The 19,665-nt window shown below is 39.1% G+C and overlaps 3 protein-coding genes across 9 annotated transcripts in view; 2 read left to right on the top strand and 1 right to left on the bottom strand.

The window, feature by feature from the left end:
* Positions 1-2,124: 2,124 nt before the first annotated feature.
* Positions 2,125-8,867, top strand: ikzf5 (IKAROS family zinc finger 5). 3 transcript variants are annotated; one of them, XM_047352373.1, is made up of 4 exons: positions 2,125-2,571; positions 2,740-2,900; positions 4,462-4,635; positions 4,858-8,867. In XM_047352373.1, exons 2-4 carry the CDS (start codon positions 2,768-2,770, stop codon positions 5,811-5,813), a joined length of 1,263 nt encoding a protein of 420 aa, XP_047208329.1. In that variant the 5' UTR covers positions 2,125-2,571; positions 2,740-2,767; the 3' UTR covers positions 5,814-8,867. The 3 variants fall into 3 exon arrangements, with proteins under 3 accessions (XP_047208329.1, XP_047208328.1, XP_047208330.1); XM_047352372.1 differs by having other exon boundaries at positions 2,737-2,900; XM_047352374.1 differs by having other exon boundaries at positions 2,125-2,621.
* Positions 8,868-9,537: 670 nt separating this feature from the next.
* Positions 9,538-19,665, bottom strand: part of cuzd1.2 (CUB and zona pellucida-like domains 1, tandem duplicate 2) — a 25,697-nt gene continuing 15,569 nt past the window's right edge. For 3 of the 5 annotated variants that reach the window (XM_047351424.1, XM_047351423.1, XM_047351422.1), the window contains 15 exons: positions 17,807-17,948; positions 17,526-17,711; positions 13,886-13,989; positions 13,728-13,763; positions 13,097-13,195; positions 12,939-12,974; positions 12,308-12,406; positions 12,189-12,218; positions 11,965-12,106; positions 11,575-11,780; positions 10,721-10,896; positions 10,370-10,600; positions 10,125-10,285; positions 9,794-10,038; positions 9,538-9,683 (listed from right to left, as the gene is read on the bottom strand). In XM_047351424.1, the coding sequence (XP_047207380.1) occupies positions 9,649-9,683; positions 9,794-10,038; positions 10,125-10,285; positions 10,370-10,600; positions 10,721-10,896; positions 11,575-11,780; positions 11,965-12,106; positions 12,189-12,218; positions 12,308-12,406; positions 12,939-12,974; positions 13,097-13,195; positions 13,728-13,763; positions 13,886-13,989; positions 17,526-17,711; positions 17,807-17,948 (1,928 nt within the window). In that variant the 3' untranslated portion in view covers positions 9,538-9,648. The remainder of the gene's footprint in view (positions 9,684-9,793; positions 10,039-10,124; positions 10,286-10,369; positions 10,601-10,720; positions 10,897-11,574; positions 11,781-11,964; positions 12,107-12,188; positions 12,219-12,307; positions 12,407-12,938; positions 12,975-13,096; positions 13,196-13,727; positions 13,764-13,885; positions 13,990-17,525; positions 17,712-17,806; positions 17,949-19,665) is intronic. The other 2 variants (XM_047351425.1, XM_047351426.1) reach the window with 2 other exon arrangements.
* agt (angiotensinogen) overlaps positions 19,394-19,665 on the top strand; it is a 20,381-nt gene continuing 20,109 nt past the window's right edge. Inside the window, exon 1 of the mRNA XM_047351428.1 lies at positions 19,394-19,475. The gene's annotated coding sequence lies outside the window, so the exon portion shown is untranslated. The remainder of the gene's footprint in view (positions 19,476-19,665) is intronic.

The raw sequence follows: 19,665 nt of genomic DNA, 5'->3' as shown, positions 1-19,665 counted from the left end.
ACAGTGTCTTCAGTCAGAGGCTTCTTCAGATTTGTTGTAAGACAGACCACTACAGGAGATCCTTCTTGCCCACAGCCATCAGCATCTAAGTGAAAAAACACATGGGCCCAACACATGGGCCCAGTGATACACACGGCAGCACAATGGCTTCTTGCAGTCAAGGCAGCATGGAGGGATATTAAAGTAACAACATTTAGGATTACAGTGAGGATTTGTACAGAGACAGACAGGGAATGCTGTGCAGAACGTTAATATAAATGTCATAAGGTGACATACAGTGTTCAAACACATCAACATTTTTAATGTGTTCATTTTATTTCCTCCTGTCATTATATTTCGTTCTTTTAAGCTGGTGACTGAAGTTTTCCAGTTGACCAAGTAGAACTGCCTTCACACACCTGTTAACACACTGTGTCTTTCCTCTTTGGTGGCCTCAGGTTAAGAAGAAATAGCTTGTTCCTTTTTCAACTCCTCTAGTCCTTCAGAGCAATAAAGGGGCTGTATCGTTGCTTTTTGTGGCTAATGGGTTCTGTTGGAGTCTGCAGGCCTTTTACTTTGCACCTGGAGAACTATTCTGGCAGGAATGAGAGTTGGCTCCTCTAAGTCTAAGGCCTTGGATCTTGGATCACTTCATCCTAGGTCAGGAGTCAGTCTCTGCCTTGTCTTGCTCATGACTGATGGTAGGATGGAGCGGGACATTGACAAATGGTTTGGAGCCATGTCTGCAGTAATGTGGGCGCTGCTCTGGTTTGTCAATGGACAAAGAGCTGAACCAAAGAGCGAAGCTCTGAATTCACAAGGTTGATAAAAATTTCAGCTGAAACTAGCTTTATCTTTCTTAGGGTCACTGGACTCAGCCTTAGGTAGAGGAACTCCCTCAGCTAAGCAGAGTTCAGGGTAGAGGCCCTGCTACAGTTCTGGGTTGACCCATAACTTTCTGGGAGTACTATTCCGTTCTGGCCCAGGCAAACACATTTAGCTCTCTGGAGAGTGTTGCTGGGTAGAGGGATATATGTCCATTTAGATAAGCAGAAGATGATTGGTGGTTCTGAGCAACTGCAACAATGCTACTCTAACTTTAAAGAGGAAAATTGTCTATTGTAAGGTGACAATGAAAAATGCCGATGAAAAATTATTAGGTGTAACGTTACCTGTACAAGGGTCTGAAATTTCAAATGTACTTTTTTTTTTTCTAAACAGCTAGAGCAGCTCAGTAAAAAAAATGGCAATTCACACATCCCTTCCCAGCCTTCATCTCTGACACACTCTTCAGCACGTTTCAATTTTCCATAACTGTTCTTTGTTTGCAAATGACAATGGGAATTTCAGTTAGCATCCGTTATGGGTTTTATGTACTTTTTCTCTTAATATTTATTAATAAATGTTATTTTGTGCAAGTGCAAATCTTCCATTGTGAAAACTTGATTAATAAATAAATGCTTTAAGCACAAGCACAGATCAGTGTCTCTTTCGACGAATTCAGACTCTTAAAATCAGAATCAAATATTGCACTTTTGACTCTAAGTTAAATTCCGCATGATATACTAAGGAAGTCGTGAGAAGCTTTAAAAACAATTTTAAGCAAATAGTGAAAAGGCAGACAGAAGTATAAGTTTTTTCAATGCACTTCATTGCGTATTATACAACACTGGGAATAAATTCATAATTACATTGAAGTTATTTGTTGTAACTTGATATAAAAAAATCTTCCATTTGTAATTTTTAATTCTTATTTTAATTCTAAAATAAATTTGAAATTAATATTGGAATTTTAAAGGCCAGATACTTTAAAGTGCTGCTGGGTTCTCCATGGATACTGATTACTTCTTGTTTTTCTAGTCAGAGGGAAAATTGCACATTATGGATTAATTAAGAATGCCTCGATTTCACATGGCAGTGAAATTGAAATAATTTTCTATAAAATTGAATATATATTTTCACTTTATCCATACAGTGCGATTTGCACAGGATGTGCGACAAGGACAGTGAGGCTTTTCTATCTCTTGCTTTTTGATTGTATCCACCGGGACGTTTTTACTGAAAACAAGATACCTTACACAAAAGAGACGAACACAGTTCAATGTAAGTTGTCACTGCATCTCACTGGTGGGAACCTTTGTTTAGGCGTTGTGGTTGTATGGGGACGGTTCTTAACGGCGCAACTATCTGTACTTGAACTGGTTAAATGTTTTGAGTTAGCCCGCTAGCAGTCATTGTAAATACGTGCGGTTATTCACAGATGCAGGAGCCATGTTAGTGATTTGTAGCGCTCAGTAACATTTTCTCTCATTTAAACGCTGAGTTGTTGTTTGGCGTTAGGCGCTGCCGTTGATAAAGATGCTTGTCGCTCAGGGGGCTAACTGTAGCTGGCCGGCTAACGTGGCTTTGGTAACAAACATGACGACGATGGTGATGCTAAGGATGATGAGGAGGAGCTGCGTGTAGAAAACAGCGAGCAGACATTGGATCGTACCGATTTCCTGCTTGTCAGTCATTGTTCTCCAGGGTTCTCCTGTCTTTGTGTCTGGCTAGCCACTGATCGGTACTTCACAACTGTTTTTGTCTCTGGAGGTTGGTACGCCGCACAATTCAACTAGATAACACGTAACGCACTGACAAATGTGAGATTTACAAATTGTAGTGTTTTAGATGCACCTGGCCAGTTTTATTTAAAAATGTGCTTCAATACTTGCTTTTTCCTCACTGATTAGTGTCCAAATATATTACATTGTTAAGCAGTGAGTGGCACCTCCGTCACTTTCTTCCAATGGGGGAGGAAAAGCCGGACACGCTGGACTTTGTGAAGGATTTCCAGGAGTATCTCAGCCAGCAGACTCAACATGTCAACATGATATCAGGCTCTGTGAGCGGCGTCAAGGAGGTGGACGAGCTGCCAGCAGGTAACATGTTTCTCATGTGTTTACTGTTGTCATATTTTGTATCTTTATGGATGTTCCCATTAATAGCAGGAATATCCTTGGCAGTGTTGGTTTGTAACTATGAATAGCCAGTCAGACAACAGTAAACTGTTAATTAATGCACTAAGCATTAATAAACTATTGCATTTTGTACTTATTACCCCCTAGTTAGTATGCCTTGGATTCTGTTCAAATGATTAGAATGCAGTTCTGTGTGTACATACGGTGACTTGAAAAAGTATTTGTATCATTTTAACGTTTTCAAATCTCGCCATGTTACAGCCGCGAACTTCAATGCATTTCAATGGGAATTAATGTGATAGACCTTCACACAGTAGTCCATAACTGTGAAGTCAAAGGAAAATGACGCATATTTAAAACAAATCTTTGTGTCCATTTGTATTCAGCCCCATTTACCGCGTTCAGAATGTACCTAGTTAGTAAATAACGTCCACCTGTGAGTAATCTAATCTTACGACAGCTCTCCTGCGAAGACCTCGGAGCTTTATTAGAGACATTAGTAAACAAGCAGCATAAAAAATACCAATGAAGACATCAAATAGGTCAGATATCCAATTGAAAAGTTTAAAGTAGGGTTAGGTTATTAAAACTACATTCCTAGCTTTTATCATCGTATACAGCACCTTTTTTTGAAAATGGAAAGAGTATGGCACAATGGCAAAGATTTGGACATCCACCCAAACAGCATTAATCAAAGGATGCATTAGATTTCCTTTGATGGTGACTCTGGATGAGCTGCAGAGATCCACAGCACTGGTAGGAGATGGTGCTGACAGGACAACTGTTAGTTATGCACTGCATAAATCTGCCGTTTAGGGAGGAAAATCATTGTTGAAAGAAAGAAGTCCCATTTGCAGATTGCCACAAACCATCCGTCTGCTGTTTCCCATTTAGGGGACAGAAAACATATGGAAATATTTCTGGCCAACATGGTTAATTATATGTATGGCATAACAATGCACACCACACTTCAGTCTTATGCTGAAGCATGGGACAAAGTATTAGAAGAAACGCATTCTGTGCGGATGATTTTCTTCAAAACTCTTAAGTATTTAAAATGCATTGAATTTTGTGGTTAAAATGTCCAAAAAAAATGTTCAGATGGTAGGAGTGCGTTTACTTGGTGTTGTATACCATTGTGGATTACCTAAATGCATGTTAATTTTAATGGAGTTTCAAGCACATCTTCTGTTTAAAATAAAAAACGTCTTTCTACAAAACACTGTTTTTAATTATGTGTAACTGATTAATCACAATCCTCTTGAGTCTCACGATTAACTAATGTCTTTTTATTTTTATATAATAAACTGTTTAGATCATTGGAGGTTTTATTTAATTACTAGTTGGAAAAAGCAGCCTGTCTGATTTATAAGTGCCAATTTAATACACAGTTTAATCAACTGGTAAGCCCACTTTATAAATGTAAGAGAATCTACAACAGTATCCAAGAATTCAAACCATACAGTTATAGATTTACATGTTGCTCCATTTTTATTGTCTGTGCAACAATTTCTGCTCACAGAATGCAGCCAGAATGGGCTGGAACATCCTTCAGTGGACTTGTCACTGGAGGACAGCTCAGGGATCTTGGTTGATGGTTTCGAGCGAACCTACGATGGCAAACTCAAGTGCCGGTACTGCAACTATGCCACAAGAGGCACAGCCCGACTCATTGAACACATCCGAATTCACACAGGTACATTTTTAGGATTAATCCCGTCAAATTGCAGTATTTTGCAAGCATTTATTGTATTTGTTTGACTGTAAGATATTTACATTGGAGTGAATTGCCTAGAATTGTGGTTCTCCTTCTGTTTGCAAAGTATTTATGTCTCTGTCCTCTGTTATTATTCTGTGTAGAATTGTATTTCACACTGACGAGATGTTCTTGTTCGGTCAATTTTCCTCTAACAAACAGGAGAGAAGCCTCACCGATGCCACCTGTGCCCATTTGCCTCGGCCTATGAGCGCCACCTGGAAGCTCACATGCGGTCACACACGGGTGAGAAGCCCTACAAATGCGAGCTCTGCTCATTCCGCTGCAGCGACCGTAGCAATCTGTCGCACCATCGGCGCAGACGACACAAGCTTCTGCCAATGAAAGGTGCTCGGTCCCTTTCCCATAAGAAGATGCTGAGTGTTCTGCAGAAGAAAGCTAGCTCTCTTGGCTACGGTCGACGGCTCCTCATCAACTTCAGCCCCCCCTCGATGGTGGTGCACAAAGCTGACGGTGTGAATGACTTCTCCCACGAGCTGCCCCACTTGCGTCAAGAAACTTTCGATAGTCAGAGTCAAGCGGTTGAGGATGGGCTCTCTACTAATCCAAATCACCATGACATGGTTATGGATAACCCTCTGAACCAACTGTCCACCCTGGCAGGCCAGTTGGCCAGCCTTCCCTCAGAATCCCAGGCCCAGACTCAGCCTCCCATGTCTCCAGGAGAAGAGTCTGTAGTGGATGAAAAACCTTTCCTCCTCCAGCAGCCGCACCCCGCCACAGCTCCTGTTGTCGCAGCCAGCATGTCTCACGCTGCTTCTTCTTCCCCAATCACCCCAGAGCCCCGGGCCCCTCCACACAGTAACTGCAGTCCTGCAGGTGGACCCTGCAGCGAGCACAGCGGCCGTACCAGCACTCCAAGCATATCCAACAGCCAACCCAGCACCCCGGCCCCAGGCCAGTCCGCCCCGATCCAGGACCCCCACGTGCTGCATCACTGCCAACACTGTGACATCTACTTCCCCGACAACATCCTGTACACCATCCACATGGGGTGCCATGGCTACGAGAACCCATTCCAGTGCAACATCTGTGGCCACAAGTGCAAGAGCAAGTATGACTTTGCCTGTCACTTCGCTCGGGGGCAGCACAAGTGATCGCTGAACGAGGAAAAACGTAGAACTTTTTAGCACACAGCTTGTTTTTACCTAATAGGAATGTTATTTATTGGTCTCTCACTTGGCCTGTATGTAGCACAGTCTTTCAAAGTGTAACTTGCACAGAACAATGTTAACATTCAGAAAGATATTATTTTGGTATACCTAAAGGTGCCCGTTGTTGTGTATTACAAAGGAGCAATCAGTGTTTCTCATGTCATGAGAATTTATTTGCGGCGGTGGCAGATGTCACATTTATTCTAGATCCATTTCTCTTGATAAGCATTTATTTAGAAATGCACAAAATTTACATATATGGATGAATTTTAGCACATGGCAATTTCCCAAAAAATATTCAGTTTCCTGTGTTGGATCTTAAGCATATCAGGTTTTATGTCAGTTAAACACCTGAAAGCAGATAATCACATTCTGATGAAAGTCACCTGTGTGTGCTGGAGCAACAGGAGTTGGTCTGCTTATATTTTTATATTTGGTCATTTTCCTTTTAGAAACACACAGTGCCCATCAGAGGTTTACATGCACTCAGCTTTGTTACAAATGTCTTTAATTTTGGGTTTTGATGCGTTCATACTCTTCCTTTTCCAGGATGGAAGGATCACAAAACAGACAACTTCAATTAACCTTAAAAACAAAAATCGGGTGTACAATTTTAAAGTTATTGTGATCGAAATTATACATACAGTCTCATATATGCATACACTCAAAATAATATTTAGTTTAATGTCCCTTAACAGGTTGGATTGAAAATACAATCTAAATGCCATCAACAAGCTTTAGGCCCAGTTCTGGCAGAAAAAATGAGCACTTTTTGTTAGAGTTTCTGACACAAATGCTGCCTTTAAGCAAAGTCTGCAATTGCCTATTGGGGTGAGGTCTTGGTCTGAAAAGCCTTTTCAGAAGAAAATTGTTAACCTGATTTATGGATCCCAAAATCAATTTTAATGAATGTTTGAGATCATTGCATGTGTTGAAACATCCAGCTGTGTCAGAGTTTCAACCATCTGAGCCAAACTGTGCCCATCACTTGAAAGAAAATTGGTAGAAAGATCCTAAACAGTCCAGAAAATACTAACGCTCAAGGCTGCAATGAACTGGAAGTTGCTCTAACAACAGCGTCACTTCCCAAAATGAAGCAAGTTCAACAACAAGAAATAAGCCCCTACTTCAGTATCAACATTTTCTAGGTCTACTACACTCTTCAGATGCCTACATGGAAAAGCCAGAAGCCTTCTAGAGAAAAGGAGAAAACGGACCTAGTAACCAGCAATGACCAGAAGTTTGGAGGAGCCAAGGTGAGGCTTTTAAGCTCAAGAACAGTGAGCCAACTGTCAAGTATAGTGGTTGTAGCGTCATGGATCTGTTTCACTGCTGGAGGTATGGGTGCTTCGCATGAAGTGGATTAATAAAGGAGGAAAACCTCCAGATTGTTGAACTTCGCCTTAAATCAGCAACTAGATGGTTGAAACTTGGACATGATAAACGGTTCCGACTGTGAGCCACAGAAATCATCAGAAATAGTTTTGAATGGATAAAGCAAGTCACTCATAAAGCTTCTGGGATAGCCCCTCAACCCGGTAAAAATAGTTGTCAATTCTTAAAGATAGAACTGTGCCAGGAGATCAACCAATCTGAACAAACTAGCAATTGTGCTACAGAAATGGTCGGTATGCTTGGTAAGGACTGCAAAAAGTATATAGTCAAAGTGCAGTTTGCTGCAGCATGTATGTCTAATTTTGACAATGCGTTAGTTAGTTAGAGAAGAGCCACAATAAAACCAAACTTGTTTTTAAAATTCACTGGAGTTGTTGGACAATCATTCCACCCTGGGAAAATCTATTCAACTACATCATTAAAAACAATATGCGATCCTGCCTATGTTTGGTGTATCTGAACGTCTGACTCGGGACTGAACAACATAGGTGAGCCCACGATATATTTTTACATCCGTGACCGCGCTGCAAAAATAAATTCTCAACAAACCAAAAGCTACTTCTGCTTATTTCTCAGATATTTACAGTTGGCCTTATTGAAGACTTGTTGAAATTATTTCTGTGCTTGGTGCATTATTCCGATTTCTTTGCAGTGCCTGATATTGTCACCTTTTTGTGTCAAAGGTTAAGCTGACTGTTATTTAAAACACTATTTCCTCTTCATGTTATAGCAGCTAGACCCAGAACCTTATGAAAAAAAAAAAGTTTGATTGTAGTTGCCGTGATTGTATTTTTAAAATTTTATTGGCCCAATTTCTGCTCCATGAATGCTGCTAATTAACTTTAGAGTCCATGCCAGCTCTTGTGTATAAAATCAATGGCATCAGCAGTGAAACCTGGCCAAAGCATGTATAAAATGGTTTTTGGTCATCCAACCGCTTTATAGTGTTTTATTAAGGTTCCTTCATCATCAAGGCGTGGTTAACTTCTTCATTTTCAGTCATTTGTTTGCAGTATTTTGTTTTTCTTTGTTTTGGTTTTTTTTACCTGCATCATGTCATTGTCTCACATTTTGACATTATATGAAGTCGTTTTGTAACCAATGTGTCCACGTTTAATACAAAATCAATCTTGTGTCTCATATGAACACTGTTTTAGGATTGCCACCTAGCACTGTGGTAACCATGTTCTAGCCTTTAGTAGTTCTCAAAGAGATTTTCAATTAAATATTAGGATCCCAGTGCTTTTATTTTGCATATTTATTGAGTATTGTATTCTGAATGGTTGGATAAATGTTCAGTGTCAAAAAAAGCTAAACGGTGTTGCTACTTCAGCAAGGTTGTCCTTTGTCTTGGGTACTGTTGTCTTTTGCTTACCAACACATGTAGAGGGCGTAGTTGCTGATCTTAGATGCACCTCCTTGTTATTGTCCCTAAATGTAACGGGGGACATTCAGTAACGGCTGCCTTATGTTCTCTTTGTCGTAGATTCATGAATGTTAAAACCTCTGGCTGTCACCTTCTCCCTGAGCTGAGATGGCAGAAGAGTTTCTTGTGATATGGATTACTAATTTATAAGTAAAGTGTTTTTTAACTGACTTTTACTATGCCTCAATTGTTTTTGTCCATTCTTTCTAGAAGGTGACTGAAAGTTTGTTCCAACAATCGAAGGATCACACTCCTCTTCTCTTCTGGAAATGTTTACTGTAGGGTGTTAGAAATAAGGCTCTGACCAGTTGTCAAACCTCAGGTTCAGTAGAAATGGTGTGGTTTCCATCCGTCCCTTTGCTGCACCTCTGTCTTGCTTATGATGGTATGATGGGGGACGAGATGGATAGAGGAATTGCAGGCTTGTCTGCAGTAATTATGAAGAAAAACCGAAGAAGTGAAATTCTAGATTTACCACTCTGTGTACATTTCTACCCTCACCTACTGGCTTGAGAAAGTGATCTTGTCCCAATAATAAGATCTCTGCATCGCAATGAGTCAACAGAGGTGGTTCCAGCGTCTTATTAAGATGCCTCCTGAGTGGTTCCCTTTAGAGCTTTTCTTTGGGAACTTTCCACTGAGAGGAGACCCTGTTGTAGGAAGTAGTATTTATCCTTTCTGGCATAGGAACAACTTACAATTCTCCAGAATGAGCAGGAGAGAATAGTTTCTCTCTTGGAACCAAATTTGGATGAAGAGAAGATGATGGAAGAAGGTTTTAGTTTTTTACCAGACATATGTTAACGTCAGTTGAGAGTTTGACACAATGAGGCATACAGACAAAGATTGTCTTTTGATAATGCTTTTAATCAGGTAATGAGATAGAGAAAAATAATGAGTAGGATTAAAAGGAATAGATGGTTGGAGGAGGTCTGCAGCATCAAGTTAAGCCTCTTTCTACTTCTCAGGTCCTTCCTTCTCTTTCTCAGAGTCTGCCAAAAAGACATGATTGACCTTAATATTCTCTTAAAATCATAACATTTCCTTAAGTTTCCAACTGTATTTCAGGCAGAGTAGGAAAGACATTCAGATACACACTGACCTTTGAGCTGGATGGGACCCACAACCAGAGTTTGGCTCTCATGTTCAGACTTTAGCTCTCTGGCCACACGTCTACTGCATCCGCGGCGGCAGCGGGAGTTACTGTCTGAGGCGGGGCAGATCAGGACCTTGCACTGGAGGTACACAGAATCTGTGCCTCGCAGGAACTGGAAGGCCCTGAATGAAAAGCGGGCTCTGGACTGGGTGCCACTAGAGATTGGCCGGTAAGTGTTATCAACACCACACCTGGGAGTGAAATAATGAAATCTAACTTTTTAGCAAAAAACAAGCATAAAAAGATAACTTTGGCGAGTTACATGTTCTTGTCTTACCCATTTCGGACTAAATAATAAGGTCTAGTATCGAATTCGAAGGGTGATGGCGAGGCCACGCATGTGTCCAGGAAGAGAATAAGGCTGCTGTCACTGCTTCTCAAGTCCACTTGAACATACAAGTCCTGGTTGAGAACTACCTTATATGGGACATCAGTCACCTGAATGTAAGAAAGCGAAATATCAGCATCATACCGTTTCTAAGAGAAATCTTCGCCAGTCAGGTCTTCACTGCCCAAACATACCTTCTCGTAGAAGCTGCCGGTCTTGTAGAAAGCCATGCTGGTGTTGTATCGACCTGAACCAGTGATGCTGCTGTTACCCCCATTTTCCACAACAAAGAGAATCTGGGAGACAGAATCTGGCTCCATCTGACAGGTGACATTCATCTTCAGGTGAGACTGACGTGTAATCTCTCCATGCGTGGAGGGCCATCCACGGATGTGGTTGGTGTACACAATTCTGCCATTGTCAAACTGTTAATTGAGGAAGGATTTGGGAGATAAGAATCTGCATGCTGCTCTTGATATTTGCAGAACTTAGCAGAAAGTTGCTAAATCTTATTGTTGTTTTCAAAAATGTGATGAGTTGTTCACCTTTCTAACGTTGCCACAAGTGTTGAGGGGGAAACTGAAGACCACCTCGTAACTGGAAATCTGTGGTCTGCAGTACGGATCATCAAGGTACAAACTGTGGGCGTCATACCCCAGAGAGTTCAGGTAAGCTCTGTTGATAACAATGTTCATGTTGTCTGAGGAGCACCCAACACGACCTGAAAGAGGATTATGTTCAACATTTCATAAAACAGCTTGATAATTAACATTTTGTTCCCCTGCAACGTTGTGGCCTACAGTGCCTTAAAAAGGAACTCCTACCTCTTTAGGTTTTTACAGTTGGTCACTTTACAATCACATACTTCAGTGTATTTTATTGGGATATGATGTAATAGACCAGAGGTGTCCAAACTTTTTCCTGAGTGGCCAAAACTGTCAAGTTGAAAGTAGTCGTGGGCCACAGAATTTACATTTTTATTTATTAAAAATGTAAAAACTATTTTATTGCATCGATATTTTTAGTTTTTACCTTTTACGGAAGATTTTCATTTACCTGAATCATTATTGAAAGACAATGAGCCTAAATTCACAGCCAGAGCTACAGTGGAATGGTTAGATGAAAGCATATATCTGTGCTAGAATGGCCCAGTCAAAGTTCAGTACCAAATCCAATTGGGAAACCGGCAAGACTCGAAAACTGATGTTTACAGAAATTTTTTTTGCAAGTTGACTGAGCTTGAGTTATTTTGCAAAGAATTGGTAAAATAGTTGCTCTACAAAGTATTAACTTGAGGGTAGGGGTGGGGTGAGAATGAATACAAATGGTTTGGTAGCAACCATTTGAATTTCCAAAAAGTGAAGTGAAATTTTCAGAATCCCCAGCTGACTTTTTGTACCTGAGCTGGGCTTTAGAGTGCTCACAAACTCAGCACTGAATCCTCGGCCGACCACAGAGCTGTCCGTCCGGAAGAGCACAGTCATGTAGTTGGAAGTGGAGTAGAAAGTGCTGAGACTGTTGTTGCACACTTTCCCCAGATATGATGAATGAACAGACGGTCCGTCATAAAGTGATATGTAGTCACAGCTGCAACAGTTCTCCAATCTATGTTAAAATCAGAGAAAATGTAAAAAAAAAAAAAATGTAAATACTCTTTGGAAAAGATTTGTAGGAATGTCCATCCAAATTTTATTGCATTTTCCGTAGCTTTATTGGGGCCTGCCATAGCAATGCATAGTTTATATTTGCCATTCTCATAATGCGGCTGGATTTGACTGTTTTTACTCACTGCATGTAGGAAAATGCCAGAAAAATCCTTTGGTCGTACGCAGCTCTGAGCTGCCACACACAGTAGGAGTTGTCATTGTAGTAGCCAGGGTGGTTGGGACTGGTAAAGGTGCCAGAGCCGAACAGGGAGTCTCCACATGACCCTAAGGCAGGAGATTACCATCTCATTGCTGTTTAATTTTATAGTATGATGATGATCTTGCCCAAAGAAATTTTAAATCTTACCTGAGGGTGTTGTTTCAACTGAACAGTAGGCTGTTTAAACAACAAATATTTGTTTTTCATAGTTACTTGGTTATAAACTGTGAGGATGAACATTTTATGTTGCATGATGTGATGCTTACAGTAGAAGTCATGGCAGCAGTCTCCGTTCCACTGACATGAGTTGTAGCAGGAGCAGCTTCCCAAGTGCCTACCACAGTTATAACGACATGATGGCTGAGCTGTGGATAAGGTTAACGAAATAGAGGGATCTTTATTTTTTGAGCTTGCAAGGTTTAAACAGACCTGCTACTTTTATTTTCTGTAAATGTATCAAGATCCAGTTGTTTATCAAAATTTTACTGTAAACTTTGAAGGTTATGTGGAACTCTAAATATGTCTATATGTGCTATCCAGTAAACTTGACTAAATTGTCTAATAACTAGGATTGAACTAAATGTATTTCATTGGACATGAATCTCTCTATGTGACTGGATCGAATAGATTATATTTCAGTATATAGACTGGATCTGTACCTTAAGATTACATTTGTTGTGAATCTGCACTATATAAATCAACTTTATTAAACTCATATTTAATCCGTTTTTCCTTTTTTTCCATGCTATTATATGCAAACACCATGATAAATGCATTGAAGAGGTGTATTTTTCCATCATTATATTATTGTATTAAATCTGTCCCTGTAAAATAAATCCAAACAAAATGAATAAATTGTTTCTTTTTCCATTTAAAGGTTGTTAAAAACTGTCTTACCTGTGGTGGGGACATCGGTGGTCGATCCGCAGTAAGCTGCATTAATCAGAAAATAAAGTGGTGTTTTTTTCATATATTGCACAATAGATAATACTGTAATCAAAGCATGTCTAACTATGGATGCAGGACCAGTTGATGCTGCAAATGTTTGTACTTACAGTAGAAGTCATGGCAGCAGTCTCCGTTCCACTGACATGAGTTGTAGCAGGAACAGCTTCCTAAGTGTCTACCACAGTTATAACGACATGATGGCTGAGCTGTGGATAAGGTTAACGAAATAGAGGGATCTTTATTTTTTGAGCTTGCAAGGTTTAAACAGACCTGCTACTTTTATTTTCTGTAAATGTATCAAGATCCAGTTGTTTATCAAAATTTTACTGTAAACTTTGAAGGTTATGTGGAACTCTAAATATGTCTATATGTGCTATCCAGTAAACTTGACTAAATTGTCTAATAACTAGGATTGAACTAAATGTATTTCATTGGACATGAATCTCTCTATGTGACTGGATCGAATAGATTATATTTCAGTATATAGACTGGATCTGTACCTTAAGATTACATTTGTTGTGAATCTGCACTATATAAATCAACTTTATTAAACTCATATTTAATCCGTTTTTCCTTTTTTTCCATGCTATTATATGCAAACACCATGATAAATGCATTGAAGAGGTGTATTTTTCCATCATTATATTATTGTATTAAATCTGTCCCTGTAAAATAAATCCAAACAAAATGAATAAATTGTTTCTTTTTCCATTTAAAGGTTGTTAAAAACTGTCTTACCTGTGGTGGGGACATCGGTGGTCGATCCGCAGTAAGCTGCATTAATCAGAAAATAAAGTGGTGTTTTTTTCATATATTGCACAATAGATAATACTGTAATCAAAGCATGTCTAACTATGGATGCAGGACCAGTTGATGCTGCAAATGTTTGTACTTACAGTAGAAGTCATGGCAGCAGTCTCCGTTCCGCTGACATGAGTTGTAGCAGGAGCAGCTTCCCAAGTGTCTACCACAGTTATAACGACATGATGGCTGAGCTGTGGCACAGGGCAGAGTAAAAGTACACAGGTAATTCACAAATGTTGTATCTACATGTATCTACACAGTACCCTGCAAAAATATTCACATGCCTTGAATGTTTTCCACATGTTTTTTATGTTTCAACCACAAAAATGTATTTTATTAAAATTTGTGTGATAGAGCATCACATAGCAGTATATAATTATGTATAATTTGTTTAGCAAAAAAAAAAAATCAAAAGGTATGATATCCTTTTGTATTTCACCCTCCTTGGTCAATAATTTATAGAACTGCAGTCACAGATGCAAGTCTTTGGGGTATGTCTCTGCCAGCTTTGTATATCTAAAGGCTCAGGTTTTATGTCCATTCCTCTTTGCCAGATATCTCAGGGTCAGTCAGATCTAGAGGGGTTCATCATTGAATGGCAATTGACTGAGCTTTTACGATGACTAACTCTATGTGCTCTCTTTCTGACTCTAACCTTGAAAACTGGCTCAGAGTTTATCTGTTCTTTCTTTCTAGGTGAAACGACTAAAGGAGCTACATCCATTAACATTTACTTTTCCTTCCCATAGAAAGGACTCCTGGATCAGTGCTTCTTTGTTCTCTTTGTGTATCTGCTCTGTTCTTTCTCTCTAACCCCCAGTCGGTCGTGGCAGATGGCCGCTCACACTGAGCCTGGTTCTGGTTCTGCTGGAGGTTTCTTCCTGTTAAAAGGGAGATTTTCCTCTCCACTGTCGCTACATGCATGCTCAGTATGAGGGTTTGCCGCAAAGTCAACGCCAGTGACTGTCCACTGTCTCTACATGCTCATCCAGGAGGAGGGAATGGTGCAAGTCTCTGACTGGATGCAATCTGCTGGGTTTCCTTAGACAGAAAAACGTTTTATCCAATTTGAATAAATAACTGTATCTGACTGCACTGTTCAATGATTAGGATTAATTGGAATGTATGAACCTGACTTTTGTGAAGTGCCTTGAGATGACATGTGTTGTGAATTGGCGCTATATAAATAAACTGAATTGAAATGAATTGAACAACAATTCTTACGTCTATCCAGATATTTTTTTGTTGGATTAAGGTCTGAGCAGTCTAAAGTAATTCCATTGTAGCTCTGGCTGCATGTTTAGGGTTGTCCTCAGGCCCAGTCTCAAGTTTTTGCAGTTTTAAGTTGTCTTTGGGGATTTCACTGTCTTTAGCTTCGTACTTCTTCCCATTAACTCAGAGGAACATCTCTGTCCCTGCTGTACAAAAGTATCTCCACAGCACGATGCTGCCACCACCATGTTGTATCATGGAGGTGGTGTGTTTAGCTTGATGTTTCTGCCAAATAGCTTTTTGCACGTAGGCTACAGTTAAAATTCAGTCTATCCTACATCACTTGTGGAAAACTGCAACTCGGACTTTCTGTGGATTGCCTTCAGCCTTCTTTTTGCTTTCAGTGTTTTAAACAGTGGATGTTTATCTTTTTTAAGTTAATCCTGCTTCAATGTTCTCCACAACTTTGTCTCTGGTCTATGTGCCATGATCAGTGGTCTTCATAATGCTGTTGTTCACTAACATTCTCTAACAAATCACTGGGGCCTTCACAGAACAGCTGGATTTGTACTTTCAAAGGTGGACTCTATTTAGTGATTAAAGAGACATCAAAAGGCAGTTGGTCCCACTGGAGTTTGACCGGAGAGATGGAGAAAGAATGTCCACTACACGTTTCATTTTTTTATCTTGTAAAAATTAAACACAATTACGGAATATTTTGTCTCGATCCATCACATGCAATCCAGACTAAACACATTCATTTACACATACATTTATTGTAATGTATAAAAAAAGAAACAAATGTACTAATTTTCTTCTATTAAAGGCTCTGGATAGATTGTCTTACATGTGGTGGGATAGTATCCACAGTATGCTGCATCAGAAAGAAAAAAAAAAGATGTTTTGTGTTAATATTTCACAGCAGTATTTGTAACAGCTTTGATGAGCACTTTTAACAAAGAACCTGTTGAGGTTGCACTTACAGTGGAAGTCATAACAGCAGTTTCCAAAGTACTGACAGGACTGGTAACAGCTGCAGCTTCCCAGGTGGTTACCACAGTTGTATTGACAAGAATGTTGAGCTGAGAGAGAGAGACAGGTTGACAGTGAGGTTATACAAGGCTAAACAGTGAAGATAAACTGCTCACCAAGGCAGAAATGGCAAGAGATTCATATTATGGTACGTGAAGATGTTATGATAGAGAAAGACGACATCCATATGAAATTCTTTAACAATTACACCAAGTTGCAGCTCAGGACTACACACGGTAATTAGCATGAGGACACTGTACAGTGGGGTGGTTGAAGCTGGAATCAAAGAGGTGACCTCTTATCAGACAACTGCCCCTCATATCCCCCACAAAAAACATAGTCAGATTAAGTAACTTGTCAGACTTGTCTGTATGCTCCATTCTGGTTCAGCGGTGGTTGAAGGTTGTTCAGTTGTGTTTCCACAGTAAGCTGAAAGAAAAGTAAGGATGACAGAAGTAAATTTCACAGTCGTTCTCTCTAGTTCTGCAGCATTTGTTTTTGAGCTGTAACCACGAAGCTTTAATAAAAGTGAGATACTGAGACTTTGAAGTGTAATCACACTAACAGGAAAGATGTAAATGAATTTTTTTTTTAATTTAAGTCTAATGACTGAACTTAACATTTGTGTTGCATTTCTGATGATTTTTAATTTAAATTATGAATTTTTCTGCCTTAAATTATTTAGAAAATTGGTCAGTCTTAATATTTACCCCATCAGATGTAAAATATGCATTAATGCAACCTTAACCCAAATAAAAATGATACTCATAATTTCGAATTAATCAAACAGGATGTGTTTTCAATTTGAAGTTACAAAAGTTTGCTTGTAATGATGCACCTATAATCATGCATTATAAGATATACCTATAATCATGTAGTCCAGTTCTTCACTATATAATGCACTAGATATATTGGGTTCATGAATAAACAAATATGGATTCTGCAGATCCTCTTCAGAAATCAAACTAAATATCAAGACTAATAATATTAGAATGTTGCAGTAGATAACATAAAATATGCAAACAAATAGGTAAAGACAAACACCGATTGTTCATGCGCTTTCTATTGCAATTCATAAACGTTTAATTCACCTAAATTTATTTTTCTCATCAGATTGCATTTTTACAAGAAATATACTGTATAAAAACATGGTAGTATGTTCATCTTAAATAGGTTGGATTGAAAACTTAATGAATGACCATAGCAGTTTTATTATTTCTTGATCAGGATGAAGTAAAAATGTTTCTGTAAGGTAAAATAACCCAACAAAATGAGTGCTCTTTGTTCCATTACATCACTGCTTACCTGTGTAATCTCCACAGCAGGTCCCTCTGTATCCACAGTCTGAACGGCAAGAGCAGGATCCAGGCTGGTAGCCACAGTTGTACAGGCAGGAACTTTCAGCTTCAAGCGAACAAGCAAGAATTATTGTTAAAATGGCAACATCTGCCATCTGAAAAAACAACTGACCGTAATCATTGTTTCTTACCCACAACTTTGTAGGTAGCACGAAATCCTGGTCTGGTCACACTAGCATCACTACTGAAGCGCACAGTTAAGTAGTTGCCAGTAGAGTGGTAGACAGTGTGGTTTGTTCTGCAGAGACGCAATACCCTCCTGCTGCTGGTGTCGTAGCCATCATAGACGTCAACATAGTCATAACCGCACTCAGTGCTGAGACCAAACAGGCAGTATAGCAACATTTTTAAAAACGTGAATCTAGCCACAAATAGTTAAAAACCTCTTGCATATGCAGAGCATTCACTTACTTTAGATCGAAGAACTCCAAACGAATAAACTTATAACCAGGTCTAATGTACCATATACAGCCTACATTGTTTGGGTATTCATTTGGATAGTTGGGGCTGTGAAAAGTGTCATTCATGTTGTACAGGTACCCACCACAGGAGACTGCCAATGAAGAAGAAACATTAACAAAGTTTGTGAACCCACTCTACAGAAACATTTTCAAGCTCACTAATGTTGTTCAACCTTGTAACTCATTCTGATGCTGTATGATCTATTTGCTCAGTTGTCCAACCTGGAGGATTTTAAGATACTCTGCGTTAGTTGGAGCAAGGGTAATAATCTGAAAATATACTGTTTTAATTTACACTTAATCTACTGGCTGATCTCTGTAGAGACATTAAGAAAACCTTGAAAACAATTGGAAGAAGACTGAGCTCTTCCAAAACACTGAAAAGGGAAACAACAACGCTGATGAAGAATGAAGTATACAGACAGTCCCTCAGTGGTATTACTATTTGCTTTTTATGTTTCTTTTTCTTTTTTATGATGTGTTCTTTGAGGTTAGAATATCTCTTTGCCATCACCCTAATCTTTAGCTCCTTCCACAGATTCTCTATCATATTCAAGCAAGACTCTGGCTGTGTCGCTCCAAAGACTTTATATTTCCTCCAGTTAGAAGATGTTTTTGATAAAATTAAAAGGTTACTTTAAATCAGAATCTGCCAGTGGTGGAATAATTTTGAGCTTACCTGTGTATATATGTAAAACCTTAATACTTTGTGTTTCATAATTCTTTAAGGTCTACTTGAAGGTCCTAAAATTAGGAAAAGCTGGTCTTGAAACTTTTACCAAAGTTTAATACTTTAGGACTAAAGAAAAAAAATGATCAAAAATGATTTTCCACTGAAATCTAATCAAAAGGAAAAAAAAGGTTCTCAGCTTCTACAATCACTGTTTGTATATTGTAAAAAAATTCTTTCTGGGAAACTTTGTTTTTCCTAAATCTACTTGAGTCATCCCGTATCCCCTTGCAGAGGTTATGTTTCACAAGAAAAATGAGCACAAAGTTATGATTCAAAACCTGACCATTTTAAAAAGCACTAATGAGAGTGATACCAACCAGAAAAGAAGCAGCATTAATTCACCAGGGTTGTTTTGTGTGCAGCCACCAGCAAGAACCTCAGTCATTATTTATACAGGAACAAGACATGGTCATGTTTAAGGAAATCTGCTTTTGTTTTCTCTTTGTCACTTCAGGGTCAGCACTTTGACGTTGATATGATTTGTTGACTTGTTATTTGTTTGACCTTCACCCCATGTTGAGGAAAATTACTACCATCCTTCTGGAAATGAACATTTCCGCTACCTAGTGTTATTTTGGACAGACAGTATTACAAAAAAAAAAAACACAAACAAGTTCAGAGGTTCTTCTGCTTCCTGGTAAACTTTTATTGAAGTTGAGATTTTTGTTAACCCCCTCTCCTTCTGCTCTCTGTTAGATCACCCTTTAAATCTATAGCAGTTGCTCATTAGTACAAGGCGGACTGTGGCTCATGACAGTAAAGCCCTTGACTCAGTGTGTCTTTGGTTAATCTGTAACCGCTGCTGATGACTAGCTGGACTTAAGTAAAGGAGCAGAGGACCGAGGACCTCATTCTGAACCTCAGTCAGTCACTGCGGACACACAAGGTAAGAGCCAGTTTTGTCTTTATCTTAGGTGAGATGTGGGGAGTTTTGAGCCCTATGATGGACTGAAGAAGTACAGGTCCTTCTCAAAATATTAGCATATTGTGATAAAGTTAATTATTTTCCATAATGTCATGATGAAAATTTAACATTCATATATTTTAGATTCATTGAACACTAACTGAAATATTTC

Source organism: Girardinichthys multiradiatus, chromosome 22, assembly GCF_021462225.1.
Source record: "Girardinichthys multiradiatus isolate DD_20200921_A chromosome 22, DD_fGirMul_XY1, whole genome shotgun sequence".
NCBI lineage: Eukaryota > Metazoa > Chordata > Actinopteri > Cyprinodontiformes > Goodeidae > Girardinichthys > Girardinichthys multiradiatus.
The sequence above is the reverse complement of the archived record's forward strand: the minus strand, read 5'-3'. Positions and strand labels throughout refer to the sequence as shown.